The following is an 18990-nucleotide window of genomic DNA, read 5'->3' as shown; positions in this document are numbered from 1 at the left end:
ACACTTTCTTATTCTTCCCATACAACTCTGCCACTCAGGATCCAGAATTCAAACATGAGCCTGTAGGGGTGTTCAGACCGCCACAGAGGGATAACCAGCATTCCCACAAGAAGGTTACAGAGTCCTGCTGTAGGTACCTCAGTACCTCTGCTCCTTTTCTTTATTCTGAGTTTTCTGCAGCTGATGCATTTCAACCCACTTTTAAGGCAGCTCCAAAGGAGATGGTTAGTTAGTGTTCTCTCTCAAAAAGACCCATTCTCAGAGAAGCGTACAAGGTTGAAGAGCTTCTTGGGGAGGGTACTGTGGAAATGATAACTGTATAGCCAGGGTCCTGCTGCTACTCTTGCATTCTAGGGTTACTCTAAACCTGGAGGAGGGAAGAGCTGAGCTCTGTCCCCCAGTTGCATATTCTGTGTCCTGACAGAGCAAGGGAGTTAAGCTGCCATTTCTTCATTGGTACTTTTTAGTCTCTGGCCTGACTGTTCTTGAGGAATGACCATACTTAGAGCACCAGAGACTTTTCAGAAGTAGATATGGAATCAAAAGCTCAATTGTGTTGGAGCTTATTTCGCAGTTATGGTCTCCTGAATTCCCTGTTCCCAAAGTGGTATGCAGTTCAGTGAGTAGTCTTAAACTGTGAAAGTATATGTGTTTGATTTCAGAGAAGCTGCCAGATGGAAACCTCAAGTATTTAAGGTAGTCAGGCAGGAATGGCTCTCTGAAGCCCTAAGCTGCAGAATGCTGCTATCAGGGTTTTGAAAATGAACCTTCTCTTTTTTAGGGAGTTGTTTTCAGGAACCATGACATTTCACTGTTTGTGTACTATGTGTAGAATTGAGAACTTGAGAGAGTACCAAAAAGCCAAGCCTAAGCTGTTCTGTGCCAGACAGTTTCATGTATTTCATCTCTTACAATTTTTGTAAAGATAATCATTATGGACTTTCTTTAGTTTTTACAGGGAGGTAGTATCTTTCTTTTCATCTTCTTTTTTTAATCATATGTGTGTCAGTGTTTTGCCTGCATGTCTGTGCATCACCTATATTCTTGGTGCCTGAGGAGGGCAGAAGAGGGCATTGCATCCCCTGGAACTAGAGCTAGGACATTAGCTACTGTTTGAGTGCTGGGAATAAAACTCGAGGTCCTCTGGAAGAACGGCCAGTGCTCTTGACTACTGCACCATCTTTCCAGCCCCAGTATCTTTATAAATTTAGGTCCTTGTAGAATTGAATTTTACAGAAAAGGGTAAAGAAGGAGTGACTTGTCCCATTGTCCAGGCATTCACTTTCATAGGCAGACTTCCATTTTAGAAGGGTAGGACCTTGGCTATCTACCTTCTAAGGCAGAGAGGAAGACAATTTCCTTCTGAAAAAAACCTCAGTAGTAAGACAGTTAAGCACTGGCATAAGATCTGTTTGTGATGGCAGCATCTTGGGTCTTATTGGTTCTGGAAAGTCATAGTTTCTGATCATGACCAGACTTTCAAGCAATTCAAGCAATAGCCAGGCCAATGCAGAAGAATTGATCTCTGAGCTTAGTTACTTTCTAGGTCTTGGGGAGGGACATTCCTTCATATTGGGCTGGAAAGATGGTCTTTTTCTTACTGATTTCTCCCCTCCCCCAATGGAGTGGGAGTTGACATAACATCTCACTGTATAACTCCAGCAGGCATTGAACAAACTTTGCCTAGGACTTGAGATCTTCCTGTCCCCCCCTTTTTTTTTTCCCAAGACAGAGTCTCTGTGTAGCCCTGGTTGGAACTTGATCTGTAGACCAGCCTGACCTCAAACTCACAGAGATCACCTGCCTCTGCCTCTAAGTGCTGGAATTAAAGGTATGCACCACCACTACCAGGCTCTTTTTTTAAAAAATTTATTTTATGTGCATTGGTGTCTTGCCTGCATGTGTGTTTGTGTAGGGAGGGTATCAGAAACCCCGAAACTGGAGTTACAGGCAGATGTGAACTACTGTGTGTCCTTAACCTCTGAGTTGTCTCTCCAGCCACTGCCTCAGCCTCTTAAATGTTGATTGGCATGTGCCACTAGTCCCAGCTTTAATTTTTTAAATTAAATTATATTTTGTTTTATTTCACTTGCATTGGTGTTTTGCCTGCATGTATGTCTGTATACTGTTTGTGTGCCAGGTGCCCACAGAGGCCAGAAGATATCCTAGATCTGAAGTCAGATCCCCTAGAATTGAAGTTATAGACCTTTGTGAACCATCATGTGGGTATTAGAAGTCAAACCTAGTTTCTCAGGAAGAGTAGATAGTACTCTAACTGCAGAGCCATCTCTCTAGCCCTATACCTTCTAAGTTTTAAAAATTTAATTGTATTTGTTATTTTATTCTTAATAATCCCAATTTTATTGATTTTCTTCACTTTTATGGTTTAATTTCACTGATGATTTATTTTGTCATTAGAAGTTGTTTGTTTGTTTTTGAGACGGCATCTCACCATTCAGTCCTGGTTAGCCTCTGCAGACCAGGCCGCCCCCAGATTTACAGAGATCTGCCTGCTACTGCCTTCTAAGTGCTGGGATTAAAGGCATGCACCATGGCTCTGGGCAGGAGTTTAAATTTTTGTTGTCAGGTAAATGCTCTGTCACTTAGCTTTATCCCCAGTCCAAGAAGACAAATTTGACAGTGAAATTATTTTCTGTGGTTATTTGAATATGCATGCTCCCCATAGGCTTATATATTTGAATGTTTGGTTTCTGGTTGCACTGTTTAGAAAAAATTAAAAGGTGTGGGTTGGAAGAAGTGTGCCACTAGGAGTGGGCTTTGAGGTTTCAGAAGCCCATGCCAGGCTCAGAATCTGTCTCCTGCTTGTGGATGAGATATAATGCCCCAGTACCATGCCTGCCTGCCCCACCACGATGGTTATAGACTCACCCTCTGAGATTGTAAGCAAGCCTCCAATTAAACACTTCTTTTGTAAGTTGCTTAGTCATGGTGTCTCTTCACAACAATTGAACAGTAACTAGGACACCTTTTCTAAATTTTAAATATATGATTAACCAGCATTTTTGCTCTCTTTTAGAATTATAGCATTCAGCCGGCCTGTGAGATACGAAGATGTGGAACACAAGGTGACAACAGTATTTGGGCAGCCTCTTGATTTACATTACATGAACAATGAGGTGAGAAAGATGGGTGGGGAAAGGCCAAGAGGGACAGACATGTGCATTTTCTCACTTCTTCCCTGAAACATTTTTTTCTTTTCTTTTCTTTTTATTTTATTTTATTTTTTTTGAGACAGTGTTTCTCTGTGTACCCCTGGCTGTCCTGGACTTGATTTGTATACCAGGCTGGCCTTGAACTCACGTAGATCCACTTGCCTCTGCCTCCTGACTGCCAAGATTAAAGGTGTGCACCCCCACGTCCGGCAATTTGTTTCTTTAATATTATCTGCAGCTTTTCTGTTTCTGGAACCTTATTAATTGCAACGACTGGGATTTTTATTTACTGTATTTAGTAATAAGTAGATCAAATATTCTGTGGTAGGATAAGATACGGTACCAGAGCCAAGGTCTTTTTCTTGTGTGTTATTTTTCCTTATACTTTGTAATAGGTTTTTGCTGTTGTTTTCCTCAGCACAACCTTAACAGAAGTGGGAGTTGTAGCAGGGGCGAGGACACTGTAAAGAATATGGGGTAGACCAGCTGTCGCTGTTGTAAGAGCTAGTCTTTGATGCGTAAAGGCTCGGTTCTTCTTTGAAAGCTTCATTTCATTATAGCTTCTTTCAAAAGTTAATATCTAATAGATCCATTAACTATTCTGTTCCTTTCTCTGACGTCCTTATTTCTTCCTGTTCCAATTTTACCTAGGAAGGAATTCTTTTGAATATTACTTTATTTTTCCAGCTCTTAAGAAAGGCTAGAATTGGTTTAGGCTAGTGGTTTCTATTAGTCTGAAAGTCAGTGCATCTATTAAGTAATAGAAAACAGGTATCTTAAGGGAAATGTGTAAGGGGCAGTTGACTTGAGTCTGCTATGCAAGTGCTTTACCACTGAGCCACATCCTTAACCTCTTACTTTGTTATCATAATTAATAACAAATTAGAAAACTTGTTTGTTGTTTAGTCCCTGAACTGTTCGTTCTGAGAGGTATGTATATATATGTTAAAGGTTTTTGTTGTTGTTAAAAGTCTCAGTATGAACCGAAGGCTATCTTTGAACTCATGATCTTACTGCTTCAGACTCCTGTGTTCTGGGATTACAGGTGTGCACTCACACCTAGCCTTAGTTGCTGTAGATTTTGTTTTGTTTTTTTAGACAAGGTATTGTTCAGTAGTCCATGCTGCCCTTAAAATTGTGGCCTTTTTTGCTTTTGCCATTCCAGTACTTGCATTATCATTGACATATGCCACCATACCTAGTGATCTTTAGTTAGTTTGTTTTTAATAAATTATTTATTTATTTTGGTTTTGGGGTTTTGTTTTTTTGTTTTGGTTTGGATTTTCAAGACAGGGTTTCTCTGTATGGCCTTGGCTCTTCTGGACTTGCTTTGTAGACCACTCTGGCCTCAAACTCACAGAGATCTGCCTGCCTCTGCCTTCCTCAGTGCTGGGGTCACAGGTGTGTACTATTGCACCCTACTCTTTTAAGATATGGGAAATTTCGTAAGTTAACCACTAACTGTAGTTTAGAAAAAATACAGATGCGCCTGGACAGTGGTGGCATATGCCTTTAATCTCAGTATTTGGGAGGCAGAGGCAGGTGGATCTCTTGAGTCTGAGGCCAGTGTGGTGTACAGAGTGAGTTCCAGGACAGGACAGCCAGGCTGTACAAACCCTGTCTCGACACCCCCAAATATATATAAATAATAAATACATATATATGTATATATATTTTAAGGCACATAATATAAACTAAGACATTTTTCATTTACATATGAATCTTATGTAATAATGGCTGAGTGATTTGAGGCTCAAGGTGCTGAACTCATCAGCACCAAAGGAACAAAGAATTCTGTAGAGGACTTAGTACTTTTTTTCTTTCTCCATTAAGAATTCCAGATGCCAGGGATTGGGGCGATGGCTCAGTTGGTAAAGTGTTTGCTCCCCACGTATGAGGCCCTGAGTTTAGATTCTCGAACACCCACATAAAAGGCCAGGTGCTGGGGAGGCAGAAACAGAAGAATCCCTGGTGCTTATAGGCCTTCCAGTCTGACCAAATCCGTGAACTTAGATTCAGTGAGAAACTGTCTCAAAAACAAGATAGAAAGGAACTGAGGACTTCTACTTTTCTACATGTACAAGTACACCCCACCACAACATGCACATAGACCCACGATGACAGATATAACAGTTTTTTAATTTGATGCTTTGGAATAAGGGATATGTTGATTTATTATGGTTTTTTTTTTTTTTTTTTTTTTTTTTTTTTTTAAGATAGAGCCTTGTGGAACCCAGCCTACCCTTGAACTTACTATGTGGTACAGTCTTACTTGGAACTTGCAAAGCCACTTCTGCTTTAGCTGTCTTAATGCTATGATCAGAGGTGTGTGCTCTCACACCCAACCTAAAAGGCATTTTCAAAAAGGAAACCTCTCAGAAAATATGTCAAAACAAAGGCTAAGAGGTGGGCAATTCTAGTACTCAGGAGGCTGAGGCAGAAAGATCTTGAGTTTGAGACTAGTTTAAGCTACATAGCCAAACTCTATCTCAGAACAACCAAAAACTCACCCTCCAAAACAAAACAAAAACAAAGTAGTATGACATACTATATCATGGGTGAACTAAAAGACATTATTGTAGCCAGGCTTTGTAATAAACATCTATAATCTAGAACCCAGGAAACTGAGACGGGAGGATCATAATTGTGAGGCCAGTCTGGGATACATGCTGAGATCTTGGCTCAAAACAGGGGGAAAAATTGTTTGTTATTGTTGATTGGAACAAGGTCTCTATCTATAGCACATGCTGACCTGAAACACTATGTAGCCAAGGCAGGCTGGCCTCAAATGTGTAATTTTCGTGCCTCAGCCTTTTTAGTGCTGGCATAATAGGTGTGTGCCACTGTCTCTGGTCTAAGACTAAAGCTTTAAAAATTGAACCAAGGGACTGGAGAGATGGATCAGTGGTTAAGAGTACTTGTTACTTCTGCAGAGGATGTAGGTATGTTTTCCAGCACCATATGGTGACTCACATCTATCTATGATTTCAGGGGACCCAAAACCCTCTTCTGACTTCCATAAGCACAAGGCACACATGTGATACAGCTACATTTATGCAGGCAAACATGCATACACATTAAAAAATAAAAACACTCTTTAAAAAAATAATTAAATTAGGGGCTATAGAGGTGGCTCAGCAGATAAGAGTACGTGCTTTTGCAAAGGATTTGTTTCCAAGCACCCACATTGAGCAGCTCATAACAATCTATAACTTCAGTTCCAGAGGATCCAGTGTACTCTTCTGGTTTCTACTGATACCTGCTGCATGTGGTACACATATACACTCAGGTCCTCATACATATGCATACAATAAACTTTTAAGACAAAGGTCTGGTATGGTGGTCATGCCTTTAATCCCAGCACTCAGGAGGCAGAGACAGAAGGTTCTCTGTCTCTGAGCCAACCTGGCCTACATAGTGAGTTCCAAGATAGCCAGGGTTGCATAGAGCCTGTTCCTCCACCCCCAAAAATGGCTGGCTATCTATCTATCTATCTATCTATCTATCTATCTATCTATCTATCTGTGTAATTCCATTTATATTAAAAGTTCAGAAAATAAAGATCTATAGAGATGGAAAATATGCTGCTGCCTGCCTAGTGGCGTCGGTAGCAGGAGGAGGAATGGACTATAAGAGGCACTATTTTAAGTTTGAGAAGAATTGATAGATGCCCAACTCTGTAAATCTCTTTAGGAATTACTGCACACTGAGAGGAAACAAAACCTTATGATTTCAGCTAGGTTTTTTAAGACCCCGTAGTAGCCCATGAGGTGGTTTTTCTCAGCATATTTTTAATTTTTATTTTTACAAACTAAAGCATTGCGATAGATTTGTATTTTGTGTGATTTCCTTTTTCTGTGTCCTGTTGTTATAGCTCTCCATCCTGTTGAAAAACCAAGATGATCTCGATAAAGCAATTGATATTCTGGATAGAAGCTCAAGCATGAAAAGCCTTAGGATACTACTGTTATCCCAAGACAGAAACCATGTAAGTAGCTCCTAGCAACTGAAAACAAAGCTTACATTCCTTCCTTCAGTCTTGCCTTGCTTACTTGACAGAATTTTGTGTTTTTTTAGCAAAAAAAAAAGAAAAAAAGAAAGAAAAGAAAAGAAAGAAAGAAAGAAAGAAAGAAAGAAAGAAAGAAAGAAAGAAAGAAAGAAAGAAAAAATATGACATGGAGTCCAGCCCCATCAGTGACCAACAAGTTTTCTACATTTGATTTCACTGGGAGCCAGATTGTTAGGGTCAGTTAAAAGGAGGTGGGGGTATGGGAAGGAGATGGAAAAGTGGAGATATCATGATAAAGGAGAATACACACACACAGTCCTTGATTAGATACTGACCTAAATAAGAGATACTTGTATAGCATAGGGGCAAAGGCTGTCTAGGATTTGAGACTCACATGCTTTTGAACCCAACTTTCACAATTCGAGACACATGTGAGAAACACTTTTACCTCTGTTGATTGGAAAAAGAGTTTAGCAGCATAAAGCAGATGCTCTACCAAATGTCTAGGAATTACCTCTTATACATTTTCCTCTACTGAGTGGCCCCTCTGAGGGGACATGCTTGCAGTTCTGACCAGTCTGCCATCACTGCAGACACATATTCCTGACGGTTTCTTTCGTTCTTTCCTTTCTTAAACTTGAAGACAACCGGCTGAGGACAGTTAGTGAGGTTTTATAAGAACTGTGAACATAGATACCACAATAGTTTAGCTGGACTAGCCCTTATACTGCCATTTTATTTTACTTGTTTTGTTTTGTTTTTTTCGGCAGAGGGAGGGAGGGACAGAGACAAAGGGAGATATAGAGAAAAAGAAAAAAAGACAGATGGACAGACTCATTGTCATTCTTATACTCCTCTGATCCCCAGATGAAACGTTAAAGACAACTAGTTACTTACATCCATATCTCAGTTACCAAGAAATGTATAAGATGACAGTTATAGGTCTAGAGAGATGGCTCAGAGGTTAGGAGCACTGGCTGTTCTTTCAAAGGTCCTGAGTTCAATTCCCAGCAACCACATGATGGCTCACAAACCATCTATAATGAGATCTGGTTCCCTCTTCTGACCTGCTGGCTCACATGCAGGTAAAATACTGTATAAATAATAAATACATCATTTTTTAAAAAGATGACAGATATAACTGTAGCACAGAATTATTTAAAAAACGACTGACCATCTGAGCTCTGACAACTCATGGTTTTACATAAGATAAATGCTGCATAAATGTCTCAGGTCCTATAATTTAAAGCAATGGTTCTTACCCTCTTTGGGTCACTTGAGTCAATCGGAAAATCTGATTACATTGCGATTTGTAATAACAGTAGCAAAATTACAGTTATGAAGTAGCAATGAAAATAATATGAGGAAGCATTAAAGGGTCATAGCATTAGGAAGGTTGAAAACCACTGATTTAAAGTTACACATTAAAAAAGCAAAGCTAGGCGGGCGTGGTGGCACATGCCTGTAATCCCAGCACTCTGGGTGGCAGAGGCAGGGTGATCTCTGAGTTTGAGGCTAGTCTGATCTACAGAGTAAGTCTAGGGTAGCCAAGGCTACACAGAGAAACCGTGTCTCAAAAAACAAAAAATAAAAATAAAAAAACAACAAAAAAAGCTGTTTCACATGGTCCTCTCACCATATGCATTTATTGGTTTATTTTTGCACATACCTCTTAAATTTCTAACTTATATGTACATACTTTGTGTAAATGTTTTCAGTGCTATTCCTGCAAGTCTCTTAAGTTATGATTTTACTTAATATTGTCACGGACATTGTTCTGGTATCTAAGCTTCACGATTATAATTACACACAATTTCCTTGACAACATATGCCATAATTATGTAACGTTTTGGGGAGCTATTACTGGGACATTTAAATTGCTTGTTTTGAGCATTAACAAATATTTACATTTAAGAATAACAGTGGAAGCTGGGTACAGTGGTGCATGGCTGTAATTCTAGCATTCTGGGAGGCTGTGAGTTCAAGGCCAGCCTGGTCTATAGAGTGAGTCCAGGACAGCAGTGGCTATACAGAGAAATCCTGTCTCCAAAAACAAACAAACAACAACAACAAAAAAAAAAAACAAAACAGTAGAAGCCAGGTGTAATGGTGTTGTTTGCCTTTAATCACAGCGCTTGGAAGGCAGAGGCAGACAGATTTCTGTGATTTAGAGGCTACCAGCAATGAGAACCTGTCTCAGAACATGGAGGAGAAAGAGGAAAGAGGAAAGAGGGGGCAACAACTCACTCAGTGGGTAAAGGCTCTTGCCACTAAGTCTTACAACCTAAGTTCTATTCTGAGGACCCACAGGGTGGAAAGAGAAACATCTCCCAAAAATTGTGTTTGCATACATGCCATGGCATATATGCACCCTCACACATACAGAATAAATTTAAACATAAAAACATAAAAGATCAGGGCAACATGATGAGACTCTGCCCCCAATAAGTAAATAAATTTTAATTAAATAAAAAAAATGTAAAAAAAAAAAAAAAAGTAGAAGACATTGAGATGGCTCAGAATAAAGGCACTTACTGCCAACCCTCATGACCTGAATTTGATCCCCGGCACCTACATGGTAGAAGGAGAGAACAGACTCACATAAGCTATCCTTTGTCCTCTGTACACATGCTCACACAAAAATAAGTAAATATGTAAACAAATAGTTCTTTTTAAGTAAACAGGTTTTTTAAAAGCAGCTGGGCACGGTGGCACATGTCTGTAATCCCAAGGCAGAATCAGGTGGATCTCTGAGTTCAAGGCCAGCCTGGTATATAAACTGAGTCCAGGACATTCAAGGCTACACAGAGAAACCCAGTCTCAAAACAACAACAAGAGGTGGAGAACAATCAAAGAAAGATACCCATCATTAATCCATGTCATCTGCATGTGTGTACACATGCCCATGAAATACTAGTTTTGTTCTGTTAATTTCCAATTTTTTATTAACGATGTAATTTTTTTTTTTTTAACTTGAAAAGTGGAATGGGGCTGGGCTTGGTGGTGTACACCTTTAGTCACAGCACTAAGGAGGCAGAAGCAGGCATATCTCTCTGGTAGTTCGAGGCCAGCCTGGTCTATATGGTGAGTTCCAGAACAGCTAGAGCTACATAATAGACCCTGTTTCAAAGAAAAGAAAAGTGAAATATAAAATAAAAAGTAGATAGACTGGGGTTTGTAGCCATTTCAGAGGTGGAATGCTTGCCTAGTAAATACAAGGCCTTGGATCTGGATTTAACCTTCATCCACGGAAACAAAGATGAAAAAAATGGATACTTATAAACTATAAGCTCATAGGTTTTAGTTGTTACATTCAGTTGAGGTAAAGTTACTTTGCCAGAGAGCTGTGAAGCATTCCCAGTACTGTGCATTTCTGGTTGCCTGAGAGGACCAGTGTGCTACTAGTCCACAGACTGGTGCCAGAGAGCACCCTGAAGCACACCGCTCCAGCATGCTGTCTTCGGTCTTCAGTTCTTGTCTCTGATAAATATTGGCCCTGTTCTTTCTCTGCTCTGAATCTTCATTTTGTGCAGTTGTCTTATCCAGCCTTTGTTACTATTTGTTTCTTTGTCTATTTTAAGGTGATCTTTAGCCCAAGCTTATTTTGAACTCACCTTTGTACTTCTTGATCGTCCTGTCTACACCTCCAGAGTGCTAGGATTACGTGTGTGCATCACCATGTGTAGTTTTACTGGAGATTGAACTCTATTGTGTATTGCTGTTTTGCTTGCACTACATGTGTGCCTGGTGCCCCTGGAGACCAGAAGAGGGTGTTGGATCCCCTGGAACTGGAGTTACAGACAGTTGTGAGCTGTTGTGTGGGTGCTGGGAATCAAACCTGGGCCCTCTAGCAGCTAGTGTTCTTCGGAACCCTCTTTCTAGCCCCCCTCCCGTTTATAGATTTTTAAAACTGAAGGTTAGCGTATATGTTCTTTGATATACTTGTGATTCACGCCGCCAAGACTCAGCCAGTCCTCACTATGTGAAAGGCTCTGCAGAGGTCTAAGCAAAGGACCTTGGCCACTCTTCATGTAGCTCCTTCCCTAACCGCAGGGCTGGGGCCTCCTTGCCCTTTCCCCCCAGAATGTGGTTTTGGCTGTTTTTTCCTTTCTGACTCTTAGCAGAGAGCTATTGCACATTGGAGGCTTCAGCAAGAACATTCACTTCCCCTTGATTCTGACTTCCTGTTAGAGCAAGACAGTTTGTCAAGACAGCTCCTACATGTGATAAAGTCTGGCATGGGAAGGCTGGAAAAGGCTGCTTGGCAGCTGAACTTGCCCCTGGAAGCAGGAAGCCTTTTTCCTGAAGTACAGGATATACAGATTGTTTATGTGGTACTTCTCCCTCCCCCCGCCCAGGTAAAAGAGATACAGAGAAGCAAATAAAACTTCAGCCCAAATTAGTGCTTGCTTTCTTTCTTTCTTTCTTTCTTTCTTTCTTTCTTTCTTTCTTTCTTTCTTTCTTTCTTTCTTTCTTTCCTTTCTTTTCTTTCTCTCTCTCTCTTTCTCCTTCCTTCCTTCCTTCTTTCCTTCTTTCCTGGTATCACTTGCTCATCCTCAATATTCAGTTTTAGGCTTTCTCAGTGTAAAGACCCACTCATTGTTTTGATTTCTCACCTGGTCCCTTAACTGGGCTAGCACAAAATAAGGGGGAGTGTAGGAAGGCTACTAACCCTGTTCTGAGGTCCTTGACCTCCAAGTTCACAGCTTTTGCCATTTGAACATGATCCCAAGATGATTTGCATGTAATCCTTTGTGCTTTGAAGCAGCTGAGATCTTACTTGTAAATTGAAGAAGTAATTATAGTTGTGGAAGAAGCAGCAGATTAAGTTACCATGTATGTGCATGTGCACATGTATGTGAAGATGCAGACAGGCCAGAGGAAAACATCACTCTGTCTCACTCCATTTTGTTTCCTTAACCTAGGGTCTCTTTACTGAACCTGGAGCAAGGCCATTGGCCAGCAAGCACCAATGACCCTCTTGTCTCCAGCATCCCACTTGCCTCCCATATTAGGGTTACAGGAGCAGACAGCCATGTCTGGCTTTTTCATAGGTTATAGAATCCAAACTCAGAATTCTGTGCTTGCAAAGTGAGCACTCTTGTTCACTGAGCACTCAACCCCCAAGTGACTTTGTAAAGTACATACTTGGTCTGGCATGGCCATACATGTTTGTGATTTCAGCACTCAGGCACCTGAGACAGGGAGACCGCAAATTCAAGGCTGGTTGGGCTACCAATAAGACTTGTCTCAAAAAGGAAAAAAGTTAAAACATATTTTGTAGCCAGTATTTTGTAGGGCAGAGAAATGCCATCATTTTTTATCCCATACCCTCACAGTAGATGACAAACTAGTTTCCTGCTGTTATTTTTAGGCTCACTAGATTTTTTTTTATTTTATGCTTATTAATGTTTTCTCTTTTTATATCTGTATGTGCACCACATGTATGCTGGTCCCTGAGGAGGCCAGAAGAGGGTGTTGGATCTCCTGGAACTGGAGTTAGATAATTCTGAGCTGTTACATAGGTAGTGGGCGCTGAGCCTGGGTCCTTTGTAAGAGCAACAAGTGCTTTTAACTGCTGAGTCACCTCTTCAGCCTCTTGACGATAATTTTATGAGAGACTATTTACAGTTCTTTCCTGTTTGGCAGATTATTACACAGATGCCTATTCCTCTGTATCTGGGTTTCACCCATTGAATTGGGACACCAGACAGTGCTTATAGATCATTGAAGCTGTAAAAGTACATCAAGGATAGTGATTTGCCAAGACTAATAGAGGATTGAGATTTGGCGAAAACCTGGTAGCTCCTGTGTTAAAAAGTGTCTGAGGAGTGTGAGGAGTCCTAAGGGAAGACAAAGATCCTTCATCGACCTGACTACTTAGAGATCTAGTCATACTTCTGCCTCTTCTCTTACAGACCAGTTCCTCTCCCCACTCTGGAGTGTCCAAGCAGGTTCGGATCAAGCCTTCCCAGTCCGCAGGGGACATAAATACCATCTACCAAGCTCCTGAGCCCAGAAGCAGGCACCTCTCTGTCAGTGAGTATTTCACTTTTTTCTTCCCTGTCCTAGTATATTTGATATGTTCGCATTTAAAGTATTCGACTACTAAACAGTCATCAAATGCTCATTGACTATCACTATGCAAAGTAGTGCTCTATTTTTATTTGGGAAGGAGGAGACATGAAATGACTGACCTTTGAGGATCTTAGATATTCTAACATTAACTCGATATACTTAGATATTCTAGTATAATAATATGATGGCATGATTAAGTTGCTTTTAAACATTTCTGAGACAGTGATCTCAGACATCTGTTTGAAAACTTACACAGGACCTGTTAAATTAGGTAAGAGTCAGGTCTATATTTTAGTTTTGAACACAGGCTTCTTACTTATTCCTAAGAAATTATTGTGCCTCACAGAAGATGCTGGCCAGTGAAACTCTTGCAAAGTCAACTGAGTTATCCTGGAAGCTCAGAGCATTAACACAATATCTACAATCAAGTAACAAAGAAGTTATGTAGCTGCTACTAGGCCTCCCCAGGAAAGAATTCTAATCAGGCTTGTGCATTATATAACAGATAACACAATGTTCCTCTGGATACTTCTCAGGGTCTCTCTTAGATAGGGTTTCTATTGCTGTGATGAAACACCATGGCCAAAAGTTGAGGGAGAAAGGGTTTATTTTGCTTAATTCTTCATATCACAGTTCCTCATTGAAGGCTGTCATGGAAGGAACTCAAACAGGTCAGGAACCTGGAGGCAGGAGCTGATGGAGAAGCCAAGGAGAAGTGCTGCTTTCTTATGGTACTCAAGACCACCAGCCCAGGGGTAGCACCACCCACAGTGGGCTGGGCCCTCCCCCATCACTGATTAAATGCCCTACCTGTAGCCCTGCCTTTAATGGAGGTGTTTTCTCAGTTGAGGTTCCCTCTTCCCAGATGACTCTAGCCCATGTCAAGTTGACATAAAACTAGTGAGCACAGGGTTAAGGAGAAAGCCCATTTCTTGAATTGTGTGATTTTTATCAAGAGAAATATGGAGGCTGGAAAGATGCCTCTGTGGTTTAGGGGAGGTAGTATTCTTCCCAAGGATCAGTATTCAGTTCCTGGCACCCATGTCAAGTGGCTCAAAATTGCCTGTCATTCCAGTTCCAGAGGTTCCAGTTCCCTTTTCAGACCTTGGTTGGAATCTGCACTCACACACACACACACCCATGTGTAAATATGTATATAAATCTTTTTTTTAAGTCTGAAAGAAATCTGACTATCAAACATTTGCATGTGCCTACTGCCCTGATGTTTTGAGACACCTAACTGCCACTGGGAAGCCAAGTTTTTTCTTTTTCTCAGGAGCGGAATTCTGTCAAACTTAAGCTGTTCTCTGCAGATACTGAGCTGTATCTGCGGAGGTGAGCCTTTTTTCTGCTGCTGAGCCTGTCTGTACCTGATTTCTTCCCAAGAGAGTAGCAAGAAAAAATGGTTACTGAGGCACTGACATTGCCCCACTGGTTATTTTCTGGAACTCAAGCACTCAAGAGATTCTAAGCTGCATGTTTGAGCATAAATGAATTTCAGATTTTTAAATAACTGGTGGGTATATTTTCATAAGCTGGTTGATGAGAAAAAGGCAAGAAATGTCCTAAAAATCCGATTGCTGAAATAGCCACCTTGGTTTCCTTTCCTTCTTTCTTTTTTAATATGTGTGGCATGTTAGTGCATCATATACGTGCCAAGTGCCCTTAGAAGACAGAAAAGGGCATCGGATTTCGTGGAATAGAGTTACAGACAATTGTGAACTGCCACGTGATTAACAGGAGCTCAATCCTAATCCTCTGCAAGAACAACAAATACTCTTAACCACTGAGCCATCATTCCAATTCCTCAACTTGGCTTCTTTACCATCTTTTTTTTCCAAGACAGGGTTTCTCTGTTTTACAGTCCTGGCTGTGCTTTTATAGACCAGGCTGGCCTCGAACTCACAAAGATCTGCCTGCCTCTGCCACCTGAGTGCTGGGATTTCGTGAGTGACACTGGGCCTCTCTCTCTCTCTCTCTCTCTCTCTCTCTCTCTCTCTCTCTTTTAAGACAGGATCTCACTCTAGCCTGAGCTTTTCTGATACTTAGTATGTGGCTCTGCTTGCCTGGAACTTTCAAACTTCTTGGCTTTGTCTCAGTGCTGAGATTACAGGCATGAACCTGTATTTTAGAAATTTTAATGAAGCTTAAAAATACAATTTTATAATTAAAGACTCTTAGGGAGTTAATAATATTAAGACATTAGTTAAGCCAGGAACAGTGGCACATGCCTGTAATCCCAGGTGGATCTCTGTGATATTGAGGCCAGCCTGCTCTACAAAGTGAGTCCAGAACGGTCAAGGCTACACAGATAAATCTTGTCTTGAAAAACCAAAGAGAGAGAGAGAGAGAGAGAGAGAAGACATTAATATTGGATGTACTTAGAAACTATAGAGAAGAGATAAAAATGTCCCTTTTATAAACATAGCCCTTGTAGTAGGGTGTTAAAAGAACGCTGCCAAACATGGGTATGATAGTGTGCCTGTAAACTCAGCAGCCAAGAGGCAGAAGCAAAGTGTAAAGCCCAGAGTGTAAAGCCAGCCTGCTCTCTGTTGTGAGTTACAGACCAACCAAGCCACATAGACCCTGTCTCAGAAAACAAACAGCTAGGTATGCTGATGCACACCTTTAACCCCAGCACTCAGGAGCAAAGGCAGGCATATCCCTGTGAGTTTGAGGCCAGCCTTATCTGTGTAGAATTCCAGGCTAGCCAGGGCTATACAGTAAGACCCTGTCTCAAAACAAATTTTAAAAAAGCCATACACACAAACAAAAAAATAGAAAACTTTCGTAATTTCATAGCAAAAATACTGTTTTAACTATAATTTATTGAAACTAGAAACCATAGGGAAGATGGGCATCATGACACATGCAGATGACATGGAACCCTGTTTGAAAAAGCTAAACAAAGCAAAAGCCAATTTGGGTATGATGGCACCATTTATAATGCCAGCACAAGGCTGACTGAGGTGGGAAGATCAAGAGTTCAAGGCCGGGGGCTGAAGAGATGGCTCAGAGGATAAGAGCACTGATTGCTCTTCCCAAAGGTCCTGAGTTCAATTCCCAGCAACCACATGGTGGCTCACAACCATCTAAACATGAAATCTGGTTCCCTCTTCTGGCATGCAGGTGTACATGCTAACACACATTGCATAAGTAATAAATCAGATGTTTGAAGATAGCCTAGACATTTGAGATTCTGTCTCAAAACAAAAAAATCCAAAATAAAAAGACAAAAGGGAGCAGCCAGGCATGTTGATTCATACCTATAAGCCCAGCACTGAGGGAGGCAGAGGCAGGTGGATCTCTCTGAATTCAAGGCCAGCCTGGTCTACTAAGTGAGTCTGAGGCAGCTAAGGCTACATAGAGAAACCCTGTCTTGAGGGGAAAAAACAAATAAGGAAGAAATACCTTTTCAAGTCGCGTGTTTGTTTTGATACAGATTGGTTTTGTTTGTTTAGCAGTGATCTGATTTGAACCTAGAACCTTGGGCATGCTAGGCAAATTTTTTACATACAGAGCCATACCCCCAGCCACAAAATAATATCTTGATTGTATAATATTTTCTCAATTATACGTTATAAAATGAATTAAATATATGGATTTAAGTGGTAATTGAGTTCAGATTTCTTTTTCTCTTTCTTTCTTTCTTTCTTTCTTTCTTTCTTTCTTTCTTTCTTTCTTGTTCTTGTTCTTGTTCTTGTTCTTGTTCTTGTTCTTGTTTTTTTGGTTTTTTCGAGACAGGGTTTCTCTGTTTTAGCCGTGGCTGTCCTGGAACTTACTGTGTAGTCCAGGCTGGAGTTCAGATTTCTTTTCTTTTCTTTGTTTTGTTTTTAAAGACGGGTTTTTTTTTTCTGTATATCCCTGACTGTCCCAGAACTCCCTCTGTAGACCAGGGATTCTCCTGCCTCTGTTTTCTAGTGCAAGGCCAGCCTTAAAATGTGCACCATCACGCCTGGCTTAAATTTCAGAACAGTGCTGTAAGTGGAAATACAACAGAGCTTTCCATATATTATAAAGACATTTTATCAAGAAAATAACAGTGATACTTCAAACACAAACCATGGAGAAGAAACTGGATGTTGGAGTTTATGCTTGTAATCCCAGCATTTTAAAGGCTAGTTATCAGGAGTTCAAAGCTACCTTTGGCTACATAGTAAGTTTGAAGCCAACCTGTACTACATAAGACCTTCCCCTCCAAGAAAAATTTTTTTACTGGAGAAAGTAATAAGGCAGACAGACACAGGAGAATGTTCTAATGTTCTAATAGCAAAATAGAAAATGAGGACTGAAAAATATTACAAAGAAAATGGATATTTGAAAAGAATATATAGCAACAACAAACTTATGATTTAATAAATTTTAGACTGTGGATGAATAAATCTCACAAAATTAACAAAATTTCAAATCTGAATAAGTGTAAAAAGACTTCTGAGGATTGGAGATTTTACATTGTCAGGAAACTAGAATAGTGCTTAAATACTCTGCACTAGGTGATCCTACCTTCAGACATGGTGGGATATGTCAGCACTCACAAGGTTTAAACGGTAGAATCGTGAGTTTGAAGTCAAGTTGGGCAAGATAGGTAACACAGGAATACCTGTTTGTCCTGTTCTTCCACATAGACCCACAGAGTTAATAAGTGGTAGGTGGGTCTCAGACCCACCAGTCCATCATAATGGGAGGAAATGGAAAAGCAGGGGAAAAAAACTTTTCAAGAGTCTTTGTAGAAATAGAAGAAGAAGAAGGATGGCCAGCATCACTCTTCTGTAATTGATGAAGATTGAAACAGCGCAGTAATTGGGTTTTCTCTCCCTAAGCATGAACCTGTGTGGAGGCAAAGGCTAAAGACATTGAGGTCCTTTTCCATGTTGTAGGAAACCATATGTGGAAATCATTTCCTTGACTAAAACATGTTAAATATGATTTTTATTTAGTTTCTGTTTATCTGGAAAATGGGCATTGGTATTTCAGCATGCCTAGAACCTGGCTACTTTTATTAAGTGAGCATGATGTTGGGCTGGAATGGGACAGTGGAGCCTGTGTTAAAAGTCAAGGGTGGTAGGAACACAGATTTTTGCCTAGAACAGAAACTTTTACAGCAATGGGAACATCAGAACCTATGCACAAAGGAAGATTTAAGACTAGCATTCCAGGTATGGGAAAGAGCAGCTACTAGACATCCCCACAGAAGAACATGATGGGCTCTAAAATACACTGTGTGTATTTGAGATACTGTAGACATGGGTTTTAAGAAACAAACAAAGCCAGGTTGTGATGGTGCACACCTTTAATCCCAGCACTTGGGAGGTAGATCTCTGAGTTCAAGGCCAGCCTGGTCTATAGCAAAAGTTCTAGGACAGCCAGGGTAACAGAGAAACCCTCTCTGGAAAAATCAAAAAGAGCAACAACAAGAAAACAAACAAACAAAAAACCTCAAAGTCTCAGGCTTCCCAAGTTACTCTCATCTTTGTGGAAGCTAGTCTTGAACAATGGATTTTTCTGCCTGTTCCTCCCAAGTGGTGGGATTATAGGCATGCACTACCATACCATACTCAGCTTCTTCCACACCTGGCCTAGTGAGAATTAATTTCTACTAAGAGTAACGTAGAAAGTGCATTCTGTGGAGCAGCTGGACTTACAAGCTTCTGGGGGCTTTCTGTAGGCAGCATTGAAAAGAGAAGACTTTTAGGGTGAGCTATGGAGAATGTTCTGTCTTTCAGGTCCAGG

At 40.6% G+C, this 18990-nt stretch overlaps 1 protein-coding gene across 3 annotated transcripts in view; it reads left to right on the top strand.

Moving 5' to 3' along the window:
- Map3k3 (mitogen-activated protein kinase kinase kinase 3) overlaps positions 1-18990 on the top strand; it is a 70250-nt gene that overhangs the window by 26658 nt on the left and 24602 nt on the right. For 2 of the 3 annotated variants that reach the window (XM_021634308.2, XM_021634309.2), the window contains exons 4-6: positions 3038-3137; positions 7048-7161; positions 13101-13221. In XM_021634308.2, coding sequence (XP_021489983.1) covers positions 3038-3137; positions 7048-7161; positions 13101-13221 — 335 coding nt within the window. Of the gene's footprint in view, positions 1-3037; positions 3138-7047; positions 7162-7182; positions 7419-13100; positions 13222-18990 lie in introns of those variants that run through there. The other variant, XM_060386533.1, reaches the window with a different exon arrangement.

The sequence above is a fragment of the Meriones unguiculatus genome, chromosome 7 (assembly GCF_030254825.1).
Source record: "Meriones unguiculatus strain TT.TT164.6M chromosome 7, Bangor_MerUng_6.1, whole genome shotgun sequence".
Taxonomy (NCBI): Eukaryota; Metazoa; Chordata; class Mammalia; order Rodentia; family Muridae; genus Meriones; species Meriones unguiculatus.
The sequence above is the reverse complement of the archived record's forward strand: the minus strand, read 5'-3'. Positions and strand labels throughout refer to the sequence as shown.